Source organism: Halyomorpha halys, unplaced genomic scaffold, assembly GCF_000696795.3.
Source record: "Halyomorpha halys isolate HHAL.00 unplaced genomic scaffold, Hhal_1.1 Scaffold1050.1, whole genome shotgun sequence".
Lineage (NCBI taxonomy): Eukaryota > Metazoa > Arthropoda > Insecta > Hemiptera > Pentatomidae > Halyomorpha > Halyomorpha halys.
The window spans coordinates 328,514-349,397 of record NW_027104662.1 but is presented as its reverse complement, the minus strand read 5'-3'; the positions used below and the strand labels follow the sequence as shown (position 1 = coordinate 349,397).

Below are 20,884 nucleotides of genomic sequence, written 5' to 3'. Positions count from 1 at the left end.
TTCTGAACCTTATAATTTTACCTCAAAATTACCTACTGTTTAAATAAAGAAATTACAATTTATTCAGGCTCACAGATGGTATGTAGCTTGGGCTAGAGTTAGCGGACCTTCTAGTGACTGTGGTTCCAGTGGGCAAGGAATGGTCACTACAGAAGACCAGTGAGTTGCTTGAACTTTAACTTAAATTGTTATTATTAAATAGTTTCACAATTACAACTATTTCTGTTCATTTATAGAGTCATATTTTATTTTAAATCCTCTAAGAAGTCGAACAATGGAACTGATGTTAATGCTGGGCAGATCCCGCAACTTCTATATAGAGTTGTTACTCCAGAAAGCCAAGCAACCAATAGACAGACAGACTCTACTGAACCTGCATGTATTCTTTCCAGAGAGTTTTCTCGTACTGTCTCAAGGGTATATCCTTAAGTTTAATCAAATAACTAAAATCTTATTTTTAAATATAATTTTAATCTTATTATATTGGTTAAGGATGGTCTACAATCGTTGCTTGCATTACTCCAATGGAGTTGGAACACTTTCAAAGTTGGTCTCCTTGAAATGATAAATGCTGTTTACGTTTCTGCAGAGCAGTATGAATACCGTGTTGCAATGCAGGAACAAGAAAGGCTAGTGTACATTAGTAAAGCTTCATTGCGCTTACTGAGAATGTATACAAATGAAATTTATCCAAATCAGAGTAAGATTTCTGAATCTATAATATTAGGTCTATTATATGGATTGATGATTCTTATAAATAATATCTTCTTACTGTTACAGTTTCATGTAAAAGGCAGTTACCAGAATCTGTTCTGCTTGCAGAATGTGTTGGAGATATCAGGGCTCTTTTAAAACAAATACTTTCTGATACCTCAGTGATGTGCGACCCAAGGCCTAAAGGAATTTTGGGTACCTTAATAAAACAAAACCTTTTTATCTTATAAATTCTGTATGAAGCTAAAAACTAATTTGTCGTAATTTTTTAGATATATTAACATTAAAAACTAAAATTATTCTATTAAAATATTAAGTACAGATAAACAGACAGATGAGACTTTTAATTTATAAAGTAATCTAATTAATTAGGCATTATTGAATTGTCTTAGTAATAAAATAAATACTTCTCAGTCTCATAATAAATACCACTCAGATCTGATCTGAGATGGTAACCAGTTAACAATGTCCATATACCTCTCTTTCTCTCTCTAATACCTTTTATTTCAATAATTTGTTGTTTTACTAATTTTTTATTGACTTGTTCAAGCTACACTTTAGATCAATAGTTACACCAACCACATACTTTATTCACCAGCGATTTATTAAAATTCAAAGAAGAAAGTATTGGGGTTTTACTGAGGTACAGCTCATTGGGGGCATTTAATCCTTAATCCTTGAAGTATTGAAAGCTATTTCTAAACATCACTTCAGATGTTAAAATTATTTATTATTTAACTTTCAAAATGATAGAGTACTCGATATATAAAGGTGCTATCACTAGGCATGAGAGGAGCGATCTAATGCTGTTATAGTAAATGTAGGGTCATTTACCATGGCATGTGTTATAATTTACAGATTAAAGAAATAGATACTTAAGCCTTGGAAAAAAATCACTCTGACTAAGATGAGCCCACTACAAGCCAGTGAGCTATTCTCTTCAGAGATAATCACTAAATTGACTCAAGGCACATGTAAAAGACTGAGAGTATCTCTTGTAAAATGTGAGGAATTTAGTTTTGAATTGAATTAGAGGTTCTCAAAATCAAAGTCCTCCTTGAGGGCCATGCCAAGAACATAGAGGACCTGACTATAGAAAATTAATTTCTTAAATCACGTGCTGGAGAACTTGAAGTAAGGCTAATTATGGACTGCTTTGTAGGATGGTCAAGATTAGGGGCATCCCAGTCCATGTAGGAAAGACTCCAGTGGCCCTGGTGACCAGTATAGGAACTGGCTTGGGTTCAGTTCAGCATGGAGGACCTTGACATGTTGGAGCAATACAGATCCAGAAAACATGATCTATGACTGCCACCTATTGTACCACACTTTGTCAGGCAGTCTCTGTTCACCTTGCAGAAGAGAGAAGGAGGCAAACTATATTATGTATGGTTTGCGTCTGGTAGAATGTGTTGCCAGAGGAATAATGGCCATCCTTTAATTTAAATGAATCTGGCCACTTCGGTACCTATCTACACACTGTCTGCACTTGGCTTACCTTATGGGCTTGAACTAGAAATCATTATATCATAACTCCGGAAATATTGGGTTTTCTTTATTTTAATTGATTTAATATTCTTCATTCAATAGATTTACTTTTATTTATTTTAATTGAATTATTTTTCTGTGTTTTAATTAATTTTGTTTTTGTATTTCCTCATTCTTTTCTTCAAAATTCTTTATTGTTTACTTTTATAATCATTGTTTCCTTCTCATATAGATTAGTTCATCACTTTTCTGCCATATACATTATATTCTAACTTTAGCCTCTTTTCCCTTATTTCCTATACCATCCCTTTTCCTTTCCGACATGTCTAGCATTCTACTTTTGACCCATCATTTGAATCATTCCTCTATAACACATTCTGGCATTTCCTCTATAATAATTTCTGGTGACTTCAACATAATTATCCTCCTCTCCTATACCTAAATCTATTTCTATTGATTCTATGATAGACGTCTTAACTTCCAATTTCCTCAGTATTCTTGATTTACATACCCCTCTCAAAACTTCTACCTTTTGTTCCTGGATGTATTAGGAAATAAGAGATGTGCAAAGGAGGCTTGAAGTGGCCTGGAGATCCTTCAAACTTACAAGACTAGCAGATGACTATCAAGCTTTTTGGGTGCTCCACAACTTGATACAAACAAAAGTTAGGCGAACAAAATCAAGTACTTTCGTGGAACCATTTCCTCTACTCCTGATTCTAAATTAAAATGACAATTTATCTGCCAACTCCATCTTGGCAAATCCTCTTCTTATCGATCTTCCCTGTCTCTCCTTTTGAATTAAAGTCTTACTTTTTTATCTATATCCTGCAATATTTCACTATCCTCTTCTTCCTACTTTTCCTAATTTTTATTTTTCCGACATCTCTCCTACAGACTTTGTATTCTCTATAATGAAATCTTGTACCAATTCCACAGACTTTAATAGTATTAAATTGATAGAATTTTACCTACCTGAAATGCTGCTTGCTCTCCTTTTTATTTATAGTTTTCCTCCAAAATTCAGTATTCCCCATTTCTTGGAGAAAATCCCTTATTCATCCTATTAACAATACCTACAGTCCACATCTAAAGACTATACAATCAGTATTTTCTAGAATTGGACACTGAATGATTTATCAAGCCATTGTATATACTACTATGGAAATGGAAAAAAATTATAGGCAAGTTAGTAGAGTTTTTGCATGATATAATATACTGACTGAATTTTCAATGAATGGGACCTCATTATCATATTTAAGAAGTCATTTTCAAAGTCAATCCAAAAATTTAGTTACTTAATAATGATGAACCACTACTATGTTTTGTAAAAATATATATATCTCAATAATTATGTGTTTCTAAATTTAAACATCAACTATTTCCAGTATTTTCAACAATTGTTTCCCTGAAGAAGAGCTAAAATGTTGACAAAATAAAATAAATACCTCTTAGTGTTATCCTGACCTCACCCTTCCCTTCCTCACCTTCTTTTTCTCATCATCAAATTTTAGTGATCATCATATTTATTCAGACTATTTATTTTGTTAAAGTAATGTATGAATAAATTTTCAGGAATTGAAATTTATAGGATGTGATGTATTTTTTTGGAGGTTTTTTTATATTAAATATGTTTTTTCTTAGCTGTTGGTGCCAACAAACGTCTTGTTCAAGAAATAATGGATGAGTGTCATCATACATTTGTTTCATGTTTTCATGCATTTTATCCTACTGCTTATTTGAAATGGACTGCACTTTGTGATTTACTGGCTATTATTAATAAAGTAAGTAGATTTTTCATCTACCTAAAAAGCTCATGATTTTTAGCCTTTTGAGATTTACATCTTTCATCAATAAAATTTACATTGTGTTACATTTAATTAATGATTTTTTTTTTTTGGAAGAAAAACAATGAAGGAGTGGACCAATTGCTAACATCAGTTCTTGCCTCTCTCAGATGCCCTTCAATCCGTCTGCGATCTACATTTCCTATTTTAAGTCCTAATATGGATGTATCAGATTCTCTTAAAAAGCAACTTTCTCCTTCTGATAACTCAGGTTTACCAATGATGCCATGCATTGATACACACTACTATCCTATACTAGTCGAGCAAATGAGTTATAGGAGTCAGGTTTGTTGAATTTTACTGCATTAAATAAAAAATTGAAAATATATTTTGTATTTCACTTAGTAAAATGTTCAGACATTTCTTTTTTATATTATTCTTTTTTACTCTACATGTGGTGGTAATATTAATTAATGTAATCATCGCTACATTCTGACTTAATCATTACTATTGATATCTATCATTATTTATCAGGTCGAAGGAGGAGGAAGTGGTAGTGGTTGGGTCTTACGTGATGTTCTGGACAGGCTATTGGATATTGTGACCATCCCAGTGAAAGAGAGTCTGTATGGGGCTCCTCTTTCTTACTCTACAAAACTGTCTTTTAATGCCTGCCACATTTTAGCTCGTATTGTAGCCGAACTAGCAATCTTTGCTAGTGGCACAACTGTAAGAATTTTTTTTAATATAATAGTTTAATGAAGTTATTGAGAATTTGTCATTTCTTTATTACAATTAATCTTAACATTCCTATTTTAGGATGATATGGATGGAGCCTGTGGGAGGGTTTTGCATGCAACACCTTCTAGATTTACAAGAACCAATCAAAGTCGTACTTGGAATACAGGTAATGGATCACCAGATGCCATCTGTTTCTCTGTTGATCGATCTGGTATAGTTGTTGCTGGTGTTGGGGTCTATGGTGGAGTTGGAAGCTACGATTATGAACTGGAACTTTTGGATGATGTAAGTTCATTTATGTATTTTATATCCATATAAAACTCCAATTTAAATTATAGTGAAATCTTTCCCAAGAAACTCCTCTCTCCAATCTATCCCTTTGAAACATTTGTATATGTCCTGTCCTCAAAGTGTCCTTCCTCCTAGTAAACTATTTAAGGAACAATTAATAAGAATTTACAAAACCAGTGTTATAACCTTGAAGACATATTACTGATAATATATAAAAATAACTATTACTATGGATCCCACGAATCCACTTGTCTCACTGCAGGTTAATTGTTTAATGTTGGATATCAATAAGTATGTAAATTTAATTGTGCACATATCTTGAGTTTATTCTTTGTTATTCTTTCATGTAGTATTTTTGGTCTGTTAAGGGACTTGTTTTTGTGTCAATTTACACAAAGTGTTTACATTTTGTTCTGCTGTCCATGGTTTGTTTTTATTAAAATCCTCCCCCCTTATTTTTTGTTTTTTAAATATGTTTGTGCGTCCATATGAAATTCTAAAAATATTATGATATATAAATTAAAAATGAAATCTTATTAATTTACTTTATTCATTTAAATTATTTTATTTAAACTTGTTTGGATAGATGTATGTAAGTTTAAAGTTTTTAATAAGATTTCGTATATCCTCTTTTAAGCAGACACTTCTCAACAATGGAAAAAAGTATACAATTGCCAGACCCCTGGCTTTCTGTTAGTAAGGGGTTTTCACTGGATATATAAAAGAAAAAAAATCTTTCAGAGAAATCACTTTAGTTAATTGAGGTTTCAGAAATGGAAAAAAATTTGTAAAAAGATATTGAATTTCTATCTATTCATTGAAAAGACAGCAGGCAATCAGGCCGATTGTGGGAGAAACTGTAAATCAATAAGCAGAATGGTAGCTCCACATCTAATAATTTTTCATTTGTTTTTATATGTTAGAATTTTTAGGCCCATAAAAAATTAATAATCTGATTAAATTTTAATTTTTTGTATTTCTTATGTAATTCAAATTCACTGTTATTCAGATAAGATCAATTTATTTCTTTAATCATTTAGCTATGCAGTTTACCACTTGAGTTTGTCAACATCTCCATACAGTTTTAAAAAAATGTCTTGGTAAACTTATTTTCTGTTGTAGTAGTATATAGAAAAAATACTTTTAACCTGTAACATGTTCGTTCACTGTCAATCACAAGACCATATCACTAAATATAATTAGAGCACTCTTTGCCTTCGCATTTTATCCCCAATATTCTGTGATCATTTCAGTTTATCTTGATAACATTTACTAATAGCAAGTAGAACAGTCTTTGAAAAAGTTACTTATATGAAGCTACGTTGTAAAGTTAGTTGCCAAAAAAAGGAATTTTTAGTAGGGGAACAATTTAACAACTGAGCCCTTCAGCTGCTTTTTCTAACATTGGAGGGCTAAAAAGATATTAACATTATTTTATTTAAATAATTATTAATTGACCCAGGTGGGCCCTGTTTCCAGTGATATTGGCCAATACAACCTTTTTTTGTGATTCTTATTTGCTCATAAATGCATGAATAATTTCTTGTTGATTTATAAAACATTTTTAATTAAACTTTTGCATTAGTGCTATCATTTTGTTGTTGTCATTAGCACAATCAGTAATTGGTTATGTAAAGGTTTTAGTTCCTCTTTTAGTATCCTTATTATTCAATTACTTTATAAATTAAAATGATGTATTTAGTACCATATTAGATCACATTTAATATCCATATATTAGTATAATATCCATAGTTATCAGTTTAACCTTTCAATTGATACATACCTGAGCATTTCAAGATTTTTTTTTCAGAGCTTTTTTAGTAAAATATTGCTTTCCTACTATTGATTAAAAGTTTCCTAAAGGTTTCTGTAAAACTTTGGTAAATACAAAATAATAAATTCAGATTTTTATATCATATTATGAATGTTTGATATTGTGTTTTTGTGTTTAGAGTAATACTGGATATGATCCTACTCACACTCAGAGATGGAACAGTTTACAATTAACTAGAGGGTCATTTGGTCCAGACGATTGCCTTGCAGATGATATTGCTGAAATTAAGTTTGATTTTCCAATATTTATTAAAGTAAACAATTAAATTTATAATCCTTCACAATTAATAGTGTTATGTTAAAGTTTTTATGAATGAATTTACCATACTGTGATACTGTGCAGGATGGAGTGAAATATGCGATTAGATTGAGAAACCATGGTGGCCGTACAAGTAATGGTGATGGTGGTTTAAGTTCTGTGAAAGGGCCTGATGGAACCAACTTTACATTTTCAACTTGTTCATTGAGTTTTAATGGAACGACACAAACAAGAGGACAGATTCCTTATATTTTGTATTATAGGTGGGTATTTTTTTGTTTTACTTATTTATATTTGATCTAATGGATTGTCATTACTTGTATTTCTATAGCTTTTTAAATCATAAATAATTAATGATTTCTAAAGCCTCTTATGTCTGTGTATTAATACAAGATTATTCGGTATTACATTACTTTTCTAATTTCATTTTATTATTCTTAATGAAAACAAACTCTAAATCTCACCAGTTATGAAACATTTTAAAATGTACGAAATTCTTGAATCGCTTGATATTTTTAATTAGAATTTTTTTTTTTCAGTAATCCTCAAGATTCGGAAACCCATGCTCAAAACAAAGGGGCAATCGAATTTCAAGCTCGAAGGATCACTTTAAATGTGACTTCAGCAATATTTAATAGGTGCTCAGAGGTCCTAGCAATGGGAAGAGATGTTGATATTATAGACTCATATGACAATTTGAGTTCGTCCCATCTTGTTCGAATATTGCTACCTTTGGTTGTTGCTAATATAAGTCCATTGGCTACTTCTGATCCCCGAGTAAGCTCATAATATTTTTAGTTTGTTTTTTATATTTTATATATGCTTTATAAATATTTATATATATATTTTTCAGAGTGCTGTTCAAGTTTTGGGGCTACTCCAGGAATTATTGCCTCATGTATCCGCTCTTAATCTTCTGCATCATGAATTTATGCAACCATCTCATTCATCTGATGATAATGCTCATGACAGTTCAGCCGTTTCTACAACGAATCATAGGGCATGGGTTGAAAGCGACCATCCTTACAAACCTGCAACCGTATCGAACTACAGGTATATAACAGAATAAATGAAGTATGATTAAAATTTGTATATAGCATACATTTTGGGCTATCTGTAGTCTTGGAGCCTAAACCTGAGAACTGCAGCAGCGTCGGTTTGAATCCGGCCTGGGAGTTTGACTTTTATTTTTGTGGCGGTCTCATGAAATGAAAACTTGACCCACCACCATTGTGTTAGAATAGGGTGGTACCCCTATATGTAAGAAATGACTAGGAAGAGGGTAAAAAAAAAAAGTATATATATATTTTTATTATATATATACACTGCATATATTTATACCCCAGCCTCTTACTTTAGGAATATAGTCATGAAACCAGAGATTAAATATTTGTTTTGTTAATAGTTTTAAGGATTTCTTTAGCTGAAGATGATTCTGGGATATGCACTGTTTATGGTCATTGTTTATTATGTACTATGGTAGTTTTAATTCATTGTTTCCCAATCCGGAGGTTAATTTTGTGGCTAATTCCTGAATTTTTAAATTTGAGGAGTGTCTATTGGTTGATACCTAAATATTTTTGCTTGGTTTCGTTATATTTAGAGGTTACACATTTGGAATTGTAAATATTCTCGTTTATCTAGAATTGCCTAGTGTATGCAAATGCCCAGCCTAGCAGTACGCAACAAATTACCTCAGCAAATTGGTGTTGTTTTGGTCTGGCAATTTCTGGAAACGATAGCTGGACCGACACTTGCTCTATACAAAGAGGAATGGAGGCAATGTCATATTTACTTTGTACATTGCCAACATAATTCACTTTCACTTTTGTGCTAGTTGTTGAGTTCCCTTTATTATAAAGTTAACAGTAAAAGATTTGAAGTATCTATGGAGAGCAATGTAAATATAAATGTAGTACAAGTCAAAAAATAGAAAAAAGTGTTTTACATGCTATTGAAAATTATTATAGATTTAATTATTCTTGCAATTGTTGAATGCTATTAGATTATATTATTTTATTACTTAATTTTTTACTACACTTGCAAAATTCAGTGACTTCTTTATACTTATTTATTTTTCCAATTTTACCTACTAATTATAGTTAGCAGTAGATTCAAGGATTATGAGTGATAGAAATAATACACTATTGAAGCTTTATAAATTTAGAAAAATGTGCTCTGAACTTATCTTGGTTATCATTTGTTCTCAGAGTTGTTTTCTCTGAAAATGTTCAATGGATGACTTTGGAATTTACTCCTGAATGTGGTACTGCACAGGCAGAAGATTCCCTTCAACTTTATATCCCTGCTTTAAGGAATCGTAACTCTAATGAAGAGGATTCCAATCCTTACTGGCCAGTTCTTCATAAGTTCAGTAATATTGTTTCTCAATGGCCCCAATCAGCTCTTCTATTGCCAGGTATTTTAATTTTTCAAATAGATTGTATTTTATAATAGTAATTTATATTTTTAATTAATTTCATAATTTTATGTTAGGGAACGAGTTAATATTTTCTCTCGAAACTGCTTCAGACTATGTGAAAGATGATAAAGCTAATTTTTATGGCTTTAAATGTCTAGTGACAGGTTATGAATGGAGTTGTGAAACGTATGATGGATTGAAACTGTTAGAGACAGAATTGGCCTTTCTTGGAGGAATGTGTTCTGCTTCATTAATTAAGAAAGACTTAGTTTTACCTCCTTCGACAGGTAACATTATTTCTTATGTTAGTCATTAATAATATTTGTCTAAAATATTTTTTACTTCTGATATATAGATACTGTTTTACACAGAATAGAAATATATAGATCCTGGAAGATCATTTCAGTGAAATTCGGTTTATCAGTAGTTTTTAAGTTAAGTAAGAATTAATATAGAAAAAAATTATGGTAGAGATTAATATTTATCTTTATTCATCCTGCTTGTTTAAATAAAACTTAGGGTTACTTACTAAGTATTTTAGTTTGTATTTCAAATAAAGGTTCCTCTTTATCTTGTGAAAAAACACTGATTTTATTTTGATATAGTTCTTATCCAAAAATATTGTATTTATAATTTTCAGTTTGGTTACTTTTTAACTTTTAAATGAGTATCAGCAAAACTTGGTCTTCATATTTACCCTCTTGTTGATCTAAAAAAACAAATGTCTAATGACTACAGCACCTCATTTTCAGCTGATGAAGTGGAAGAAGATTTGGATGCTGTTGAAGAGTTGGCCCAACAAGTGTATCTAAAACATTCTTCTCTGCTGGGGAAAGGCTTCGCTCTTGCAAATCCCCTCTCCATCAATCAGGCATTAGATGGGATTCTTCCTTACAGGTATGTGATCATTTTTGTTATTTTAATCAACATATTCCTAGACTTCCTGTAAATACCGAAATTCTTCGTATAGTCTGAGTGTTTTAAAATTGTGATCACATAACTTTATTAATAGATTTAGGCAACTTTTGATAATCAATATGGTAAAAAATTATTTTTTTTATATGAAAATTGTATGATATTGACATTTTTTTTTTTTTACTCCTATTGTTTTCTAAAAGAATATTTAACTTTAAGTTGTATATTTATTTTATTATTAAACAGTATTGATTTAAACAATATTTTTCTTACATGTTGCTCTCAACAGATGCAGTCTTTCAATGAAATAATATCCTGGTTCATGTCTATAACTGTCGTTTTTAACAGAACTGCAGGTTTTAAAATATCAGAAATTCCTTGTAGCTTTTATTTCTTAATCGCTCACTAGCTCTGTGCTTAACGTTTTATTATTATGGCTTAAGTCCTCCATTGAGGACCTATGCAGCCCCAGAGTGGAAATTTCAAGATTTATTTTTAGGGACTGCCTCAAAATAAATATTGATTGACCCATGTGGTAATCGAACCCACAACCTTCTAAACCAAGCATTTTGAGATCCTTGCCCTAACATACTCAACTATCATATCCTCGTATATTACTTTAAATGAACATCATATATATTTATGTGCTTAGTAAGTTGGTTTAAGTAATTCATGATAATCTTGTTTCCAAATTTTAATAATTATGTATACAATTTTATTTTAATGTGGTAAATGATTATTAATCACTGTTATCTTCAGCGTTTAGTTACTTCAATCAAAGTCCTTATTTTGATGAATATTCTTAAGTTGTACTTTATTATCTAGTCTCTTCTATGTTTTACTGCCAACAATTTTTGATATTTCATATCTCTTGGTTCGAACTGGTCATCTGTTCTAAATTTGTATCAAACTAATAACCATTTTTGAAATAGAACATATAGTTCGGATGTCACAGTAGATTTGATTTAGTTCGCTATAGACAAAATGGCTATTTTTTGTTGGACAAAGTTATTGAATATTAATTGTCCAGACAAAAATAAAAAGTAGTTTTTCTTTCTTTAAAATAAAAAGTAGGTAAATCCTCTCTTGATCAAGTTTGAACTTGAAGATATTACAATTAAAAAGTACTCAATAAGTAAACTTTTTATTTAACAAATAATTTGAAAATGTGATGTTTTGGATTGGGACACTATTCTTGCAAAGGAGTGATTTAACAAGTATATTATAGTTTTGGGGGGAATTTAACCGACATAAACAGGTTGCCAGTTTAGACCAGTTGCTACAAGCATCTCTTCCTATTACAAATTTTTATCATTATATAGAATATATAAATTACTTAAAATATACGATATTTTTTTTGGCCAAGTTGTGGGCTCTATGTGAACTGTTTTTTTATAATCTTAACACTTCATATAGTAACTTTGGATCTGATATGAGAGTACAAAATGCTTTTTTTGACTAAATTTATTTTCTGGAATGCTTCAGTCACATTTTTTTTTTTTTAAAAGACCTATGAAAATAGTAAAAACTTCTTTATGAAATGATAATACCTTCTCTGAATCCAGCCTCAAAGTAGTTACATGGTTTTTACCTCTATTAAAACAGATTTATGTTGGAAGGATGATGTCTTGTGTTGTTCATTGAGACTTAAATGTGAAATACATTGAGTAATTAATAATGACCCCACTGCAACCCCTTCCTGTTGTACTATAAACTACTCCGTACTTAAAACAGTCTTTATGCTTTCTTGAATTGATTTTTTATAACATTCTTCGGTCATTCACGATTTATTACGATCTTGCAGTTTTTCTTTCTCAAAAAAAGTACTTCCTTTCAGAAAGTTTCAAAGCTTTTCGTATATGCATTTGTTTAATTTTGTTTCCATTGTCTCACTAAAAATCAAGATAAATCTCATGTGTAATGTGATTTCTGATAATTGATAGTTTGAAACCTCCTTAATAAAGTATTTAGTATTTCTTCACTAAGCAGCAGAAATATACTTAGTACTTCTCTTAATTATCTTATACAAGATAACATTTGGTTCAAATGTAGCTACTGTGACTGGCAATAATTAATTAATTAATTTTTGTTCTTGGATATTATTTTGCTATTGTTTGGTTATAGGCCAGATTTTTTCATTCTTATTCCTTCAAGCCTACCTTTATCTCATTCAGTCTTCCCATCCTTACAATCTTTTCAAAACAACCATTTTTGTGGCTGATTTAGACTGAAATAAATACTACATTACATTATATGATTAAATTGATTATGAAGATGGAATATAGTTCTCTTTTATTCAGCTATAAAGCTCTAGGACATTTAACTGTTTAAGTAATGGATGTCATGTTTCTTTAACCCATAGCTCAACAGGTGAGTCTGAGGGATCCATACAAATATTTATTCATCTTAAACTTCAGGATTCAGAAGTATTTTTATTTTATTTTTTTAGGGTGTTTGATACATTTCCATATAAATAAATAAACTAGTACAATAATAAATCCATTATATTTAACGTATGGCATGATATAAAAATTAGACTAATGAATGCCACTTAGTCTCACAGACCCATCTGTCGCATAGTGGATTAAGGATATATAAGAGATTAAATGATTGAGATAAACAATAATGGACAATACCCTGTCATAGTACGAAATTTACAGTATTTATCATTTAATTTTAGCTTGTTATAATAAAAGATAAGTTTGATAACTTTATAAATTGTTTTTTGTCTTTGTCTTGAGGTCAAGGAAGAACTTTTTAATCTAAAATCTAATTTAAAAATGTGTATTATTAATTGTTAATGATACTTGGAGCTCTAAACTCCTTCAGTACTCCCTACCAAACTCCTTTTTTATCATAGCAATATCTACTACAAAATTGAAATCTTAAATCCCTCCCTTCCAAATATTGATTAGAAATAATATATAAGCACAAGAAATTGTGTTGTAATTAAGTAGAACTGACATGATATAGTTTAATTATCTGTATCCATGGTAGCTTGAGGGCTATATTGCTCCTTTGTTTACTATCAGCACCAATTATATCTTTGTTTATACCTCTACTTCCTACTTTTTAGATTATTCTTATATCAAACATTAAGTTTATATTCCAACCTGATCATATAATCCCCTAAAACCTATTATTATTGAATAATCTTGTCTTTTCCATTGATCCATGTATCATTCCATATTCTGCTATTCATTATTCTCTCGCACTCCATTTACCTGGTAATCTTTTTATCATAAGTTACCCTAAAAAACATTTAGTCTTCAGAATACTATATATTTTACCTATCCTTTCTTGTTATGGCCCTATTTACATATTCCCAACTGTTCTTTAATTTGATTTTATTTATAATCTTCTCACATAAAATACATTATCAGTCATTTAAAAACTTTGTCTTGTAATTCCATTATTTAAACCCCCAATGAAGAAAATAGGTATGGGTTTAGGCTCTCATGAAACTATAATACCTTACCTTCTCCGAACTCCTATTTCCTACATTCACTTAAACTCCTTTGCTCAGTCAGGCTTTGAATACAAATGACATCTTGTGTCTTCATTTGAATTTCAGACAAATCATTATGGTCTTGATTGAGTTTGTGTGTGAAAAAAAACAAATATTTTTTTGTCTCACCAACTACATATTAACATTGTTTTAGCTATTTATGTATCTTCCTCTTGAAAGACCCTCTATTTTCCATCCTCTTATTAAAGTTTTTAATCCAATCTTAGTGAGTATTGATAGGACATAATCCTTTATGAGCTCAGAGAGTTTCTCTCTTAAACAGTGTCATCATATAATGGTTTTAACATATCTTTCTCACCATTTCCTATTCTATGTGGTATTCATCTATAACCCTTCCTTTCTTCTTTTTTCTGGTTATAATTATAGTCTAGTACTCTCAGACAATCCTCATTTCACTCCACTGTTGGTCAGATTCCTATAGGTTTATGTATAATATAAACCTTAGTAATGAATACAGTTGGTACTTATTTTATTATAAAAAAATACTATTATTACTTTTGGATGGCCACATCATTCTTAAATTTTGAACTATTCTCTGAATAATATCTTAATCAAACTGAGCTAATATAGCTATAATAACTTTTCATAATAACTATTCCATCTCTTGCCAATAGGATTGAATATCTTTCAAATACTCATACATTTCAGTTAAAATTCATATTAAAAAAACAACTAAATTATTCATGATATGGCCATCTATTTCTATTTAACAGATCCTTTTTGGTACTGTGGTTGTATAGTGGTATCCAACCTTTGTTGAGCTCAATGCTTACTGATACTGGTAATGGTGGAGGAAACAAGTCCAACAGGTGGGCCTATTGGTCCTTTTTGCCTACCCCAAGGTAACCAATGGAAACCTATGTTTCATCTTAGTTTAATCTTGTGGTTTTCCTAATGAAGTTCAAAATAGACAACCATTCAATGGAGGAAGTTTTATGTTCTTGGATTCTAAGAGATCCCAGAAGGCTGTATGTTAGTGATGTCTACTGGTCCCAATATACTATGTAGTGTAGAGCAGTCTCCAGTATCTGAATGGATGAATGACATGTTTCATCATCAACCACTCTGCAAATCTTTATCTGTCTCTTATGTCTGCAAAGGCCTTTGAGTACCAATTGGAGTTCATTTCTAGTCTAGGGACCACTTAGTTCTAGATTGAGAAGGTTTTTAATTAAGTGTTTGGCTTATCTAAGCATATTCCTTCTACTGCTTCTTATTCTTGTTTATGTCCAATTAAGGACCTCTTTGTGATGGTGTCATTTTGAAATCCTGATGTGGGTTCTGGTCCCGTAGGAGAGAACTAAGCATCCATTTTTGATAGCTCATCAGCTTTCCCATTGCCTGTACTTCCGTTGTGACCAGGTACACTCACTAAATTGAGATTCTTAAAACAAGGAAATGTTTCTAATGTCTACTTGTGCTCTCCTATAGGGTCTATTTATCTGTTGTTCTAAAAATGTTGAAAATCCAGTACTATATCGATCATATACATAACTTCATTCACTGAAAATTTGCCTGGTGTCTTATAGCCGAACTGCCAGCTTTAAACTATTGATATGCAATCAGTTAAGTGGATGTATTTATTAGTTAGTTTATTATTTCAAAATATTTCAACATTCCAAAAATAAATGATTTTTGCTTTTGCCAATAAAATGTTTCTTGTGTTAATGATCTTCAAGTCTTTAGAAATTAAATCTCAGTAGATCACCTAACATTAAATGCAAATTAATTTTGTTTCTTATTAAAATAAATCAAACTTTTATTTATTATAAATCTTAAGGTATGCTGCCATTCTCTTAATTTTATTCTGTTTAGATTGAGGTTTACATTTCATCCATTTTCCTAGCAGTGCTGCCTCTCTCTCCCTTCATTGGCTTTAACTCAGATGTGTGCGTAATCTGGAATATCCTCTGCCAGCCATTTGTTGTTTATATTATTCTTTATTGTCATGGTTATGCCAGATGACACTTTATATTATTTCTCATGCTGGTGTCAGCACTAGATTTTTCTTGGTTCTAGTTTTGGATTTGGTTGCATAAACTCGGTCTAAGACCCTCTTTACAAATTTCTCCCAGGCTAGCTTCATAGGTTTGATCAACCTCTTTGCTCTATATTTTTTCTAACTTATGGTTGCCCATTATATTCTTCATGTTGAAGGTGTTCATCAAAGTTAGTTTCTTTGCCATTTGAGATCTACGAATCACATGCATTTTTGTTCGCCGTTTTCCTCTCTTTTACTAATGATAGTTCTGTGTTCATTTGCAGCATTATTAGGTTAATGTCCTGACCAAAATTTATTTTTGATGGGTTATTTTCTTGTTGGTAGTTGTCATCATTTTTCCCCCTCATTTCTTAGTTCTCAATCATCTTAAAATATTCCATATTTTTTGGGAGGTTTTTTCTCTGGCTTCAGAATTTTCACACCCTCAAATAGTGTATATTAGTCTTTAAAAACCTCATTTCCTTAGCTCTAGTTATTTCCTTCTGATTACATCCATAATTATAGAACTATTGAAACAACTTCCTAAAACCGAAATCCACTCTCCACATGGCGGTATGATATTTTTGCTTATACAAGCACCTCCATGCCTCCTGTTTCTCTGTTCTTAGCTTAGGTCCTTTTTAAGGAAGACTTCTTTAATACTTTACATAGTTCGATTCTTACTATTATGTAATGTGATTCTTGACTTTCCTCAAGAACACATTTTTCTATTAAGACAATAATTTGGTGTGTTCACCAAACCATATTAGTTGGGATTGTTCTATTTAGGTTCTTATGAGATTGATGCCAAAACTGAACCTTATTGTATTATTTCTAAACCTGTCCCTTCTTGTTCTGTCTTCCACCTCTCTGAAGTATCACATTGGCTATGCATTCTTATGCTACACCTGGAGGCTATGGACCTATCTATCCTTTACATTTTATTGTTATTGTCCAAGGCTCAGGGGAATATGTCCATTAGTGGTCCTAAGGTGGGGTTATATACATAACACACCAATACCTAAACATTGGAAGCTTTTATTTAAAGCCCAAAACAAATCTTTCTGCAGCTTCGAATTGTTCTTGGATTTCTGAGCCATTGTTTGCTAATACTACCATGTCACCTGCAAAGATTAGTTGACTATAGGTGATTGGTCTTAAATGGTAGTTTCCGAGGAACTTTTACTTCTTTTCTTGGTATTTTGCTGTAAATTATAAAGGCTGTCAACAGAAATTATTTGGCCCTGATCTATATAGATTCTTCAAAGGCTGTAATAATGTTTTCCTTCTTTGTACTGTGGAATGTATTTTTGAGATCAATGAAAAGCTCTAACATTTTGAATCAAATGTCTCTATGATTTTATTCTCCCTGCTACTTATTTTTTTTTTTTTTTTTTTTTTTTTTAAATAGGGACTATTATAGCTGGCTCCCTACCTTTTGGAATCTTCTTCTGCTTCTAATGATAGTTAATAAGTGCTGCATTATTGTCTCACATATTTTGTAGCATTTCCAGTACAATATCATTGTATCCCACGATTCTTGGATGAGTTCTATTCTTTCTCCTTGTTTGAAACAAAACCTTACTAATATAGTCTTCTTCATCTCTATTGGACAAAATTAGAAATCAAAGGGATCCTCTTTTCTCTTTTGCACCCTTCTAGCAGTTCTTAAAAGTATTCCTTCCCCCTCTCCATTTCTTTTTCCTTATTAAAGAATACATTTCTTTCTTATCCCTGACGAATTCCATTGCCGGCTGCTTGTTATCATCTGTATCTGTTTCCTTTAACTTCCATTTCCATCTTTTCACTTATTCAGGCTCTTTTCTTTGCCTCATTTCTGTTCAGTTTGTATGCCCTTAGTGACAATAATGATATATTAATCATGATATCATGTGATTGCCAAGAAATATTGGTTAATGTAACCATTTCAATTAAATTCTTATTCTTATTAAGATGGAAATTCTACAAAATCTCTTATTCAGTATTTAGAGATAGATCTCTTACTAATTACCAAAAATGCTTTGTTTTTTTATTTTATTTAAGAAATTCCACCATAAAGTAGTTTTCCCTAAAGATATTTTTGTATTTAATATCATATTTAGAAAATTTCTTGCACTTATTTAAAATTTCAATGAACCATGATTTAAAAAAAATATAGTAAGTTAAAAGGAAATAAGTTTTTAATTGTATATTGTTTTGAAATTAAATAAAATTATCTTAAATATGAAGTGTACATTTTTTATTAGGGTAATAAAACACAGACAATAACAGTGATTTATTTACAATGCTTGGTACAAAATAAAAGTCTCTTTATCCTACAAAACAATTTATTTATTTTTTAAGTGATTTTTTTTAGTCTTTTATCAACATTATACAGTGTTTTATTATTTAAAGTATAAACACTTTATAAACCACTACATTAAAATTCCTTCATCTTTTCTTCTATGACTATTCAATGAGTGGTCCCTTACTGTGTTGTTCATATATTTCATTAATTTATAGCACTTGGTTAAGAAATGCCATTTTATTTATCAATTTTGTAAAATTTTAATATACTTATTATAAATAGGTAATGTATGACATTTCTTAAACAATGTTATAAATCACATTCATTTTTTTTTTCGACTAATACAAATCTTTGGTTTACATTTAGACCAATTTATTTACATAAAAAATAAACTTGAGGAAACTAACAATTTAACAATGATAAGAACAGTAATTTGTTCTTAACTTAATGAAATACTGACGTATTCTACAAATGTCACTTTTATGTTGTGCTGATATTGAGCACTTTCCATTTTTTACTTTGCAATATTTTAAAAATTATTTTCGTAAACTTATATCTAATATCTGATTTTAAAGGCACATAAATTCTTCAAATATTACTTATGCCTTTGCTTTTGAGATCACTGTACATCTATTTACAGCTTGTGACACTGCACTATAAAGGTTGGGTAATCGCTTGTGGTGGCACATATTCTTTAATTGGTTCTACACATTCTGTCATCACATTTAATTCAGTTTCTCTGTATATTTTGCGCTCTGGTAACACTATGATATGATTACTTGTTGAGGATAATACTGACAAACGGTTGTTACCATCATTTGTTGGTACATTCATATACCTCTTAGCATGTTTTCTGAATAACCAGAACCCAACAGAGCAGATGCAGAGAAGGGAAATCAAAATCACTATCAAAATGGTAACTATCAAATAAACTCGTGATGTATTTGAAGTACAATTTTTTAATTGATATTCTAAAAGTGTCACATCTTGTTTGCCTTTTAAGCATCTCATAAGTTTGTCGAAGTTTTTAGGTGTTTGATCAGTAGAAAATTTGACTAGCTTAGTTGACCAGGCATTTAACTCAGTGCATGCACATGGTCTGTTTATTATTATTTGGTCTATTCTCGGTTTTATTCCAGAGGTATTAAAGAATAATGCATATTCTTCAAACTTATCTAGTGTATTATTTTCAAAAACTAATTCTTGTATTCCTGAAGTATATATTGATCTTGGATCCAAATTAATCCTTAAAAAAGCTCCACGGGCAGTGTAATGAAATATATTGTCATCTATAAAGATAGGTCCTTTCGTTGTAATATGAAATGCCTCTCCTTCCAACTGTGAAATAGTACATGATCTTAGACGAAAAACTTTAGGTTCAGTTATTTTCAATGCACTGCTTTGGATAATACCAAAATTTACATTTTCGAACTTTATATCATTCATTACTTGAACAGCATTCATTGAATAAGTTGGCATAGACCCTATTCTTCCTCCTTCTACAATAAATGTATTTAAAATAAACTTTTTGAAAGCCTGTGGGACTATTGTATCAATATTGGAATTTGAAATTTCAATTTTTTCCATCCTTGCAATATTTGCAAAAGCTAAGGCTTTTATCAAGGAAATGTGCACTCTTTGTAATGTTATTGAGTTTATGTGACCTTTAAAGACCTCTGAAGGTAAAGTTGGTATGGAACTGTTTGCTATAACAATATCAATACCTGGATGGATATAGCTATCCAAGTTTTGGGTTGTGTCCCAGTAAAATGCTTCTTCATCCAACTGAAGTTGACCAATGTTTGTTAATGCAATTCTTCTTAGTGGTGTTATGTTTTTTATACTTCTCCTGGTTACAACAACTGTTGCACAGCGATTTATTTCTATTGAGCCTAATGTGTTTGGTAAGTAGTCAAACCCTGTTGCCTGAAGCGTTATTTCCTGTAAAAAAAAAAAAATTATACTTTATTAAAATTGTTTTATAAAAATCATAAATTTTATGTTTACATGCTTAAGCTTATTTATTCATGTATATTACAAAGCAATATTTCATTGTTTTGTTGTTTTATCTTGTTTAATAGTATATTGAAAACAGAATTGATTTTATATCATAAAAATATTTTCCTCCTGTCGTGTATAAATAAATTTAAATTTAATTTTAAAACTAAAACAGAAAGTAAAATTACAATCCATAAAGAGTCTTGAGTTCAGGAATTGACATGTAAGTATTGTTTTTGGGCCAAGGAGATGATTCAGTCAGAATTACATTCAAGCCACACTTTTCTCTCAATTAAAGGTACCTCCTTTTTAGAGGCAGGGTGAACCTCACTTCAAAGTATTTCTCTACCCTAGGGTCGATATAACAGAATTAATAACTATCTGCCCCATCCTGAATTGTACATAAGCCCAGAAGATGGTAGCTCAGATCGTTACTCTCTCAGCTACCCTCCTTCCTCTGGATTTAATTATTTTAGTTTAAACTAAAAGTAACAATGTTAATATTTTTAACACTTGTATACACTGTGTATATATATATATATATATATATATATATTTAAAATTTCTTATAATTAAACACTTTATTATACAATTTTCTTAGCTGTAAAAAAAAATATCGCTATATTCCAAATGGGTTTA

The 20,884-nt window shown here is 30.7% G+C and overlaps 2 protein-coding genes across 4 annotated transcripts in view; one reads left to right on the top strand and one right to left on the bottom strand.

Annotated features, from left to right (window-relative positions):
• hiw (highwire) overlaps window positions 1-20,884 on the top strand; it is a 337,598-nt gene that overhangs the window by 22,689 nt on the left and 294,025 nt on the right. For all 3 annotated transcript variants that reach the window (XM_014432362.3, XM_014432363.3, XM_014432360.3), the window contains exons 23-37: window positions 68-159; window positions 237-417; window positions 493-700; window positions 781-909; window positions 3,847-3,986; window positions 4,107-4,334; window positions 4,524-4,718; window positions 4,809-5,015; window positions 6,974-7,108; window positions 7,198-7,376; window positions 7,653-7,890; window positions 7,967-8,166; window positions 9,324-9,532; window positions 9,610-9,822; window positions 10,288-10,432. In XM_014432362.3, the coding sequence (XP_014287848.1) occupies window positions 68-159; window positions 237-417; window positions 493-700; window positions 781-909; window positions 3,847-3,986; window positions 4,107-4,334; window positions 4,524-4,718; window positions 4,809-5,015; window positions 6,974-7,108; window positions 7,198-7,376; window positions 7,653-7,890; window positions 7,967-8,166; window positions 9,324-9,532; window positions 9,610-9,822; window positions 10,288-10,432 (2,699 nt within the window). The remainder of the gene's footprint in view (window positions 1-67; window positions 160-236; window positions 418-492; window positions 701-780; window positions 910-3,846; window positions 3,987-4,106; window positions 4,335-4,523; window positions 4,719-4,808; window positions 5,016-6,973; window positions 7,109-7,197; window positions 7,377-7,652; window positions 7,891-7,966; window positions 8,167-9,323; window positions 9,533-9,609; window positions 9,823-10,287; window positions 10,433-20,884) is intronic.
• Window positions 13,199-20,884, bottom strand: part of be (ben) — a 64,964-nt gene continuing 57,278 nt past the window's right edge. Inside the window, exon 2 of the mRNA XM_014432368.3 lies at window positions 13,199-20,188. Coding sequence (XP_014287854.1) covers window positions 18,902-20,188 — 1,287 coding nt within the window. The 3' untranslated portion in view covers window positions 13,199-18,901. The remainder of the gene's footprint in view (window positions 20,189-20,884) is intronic.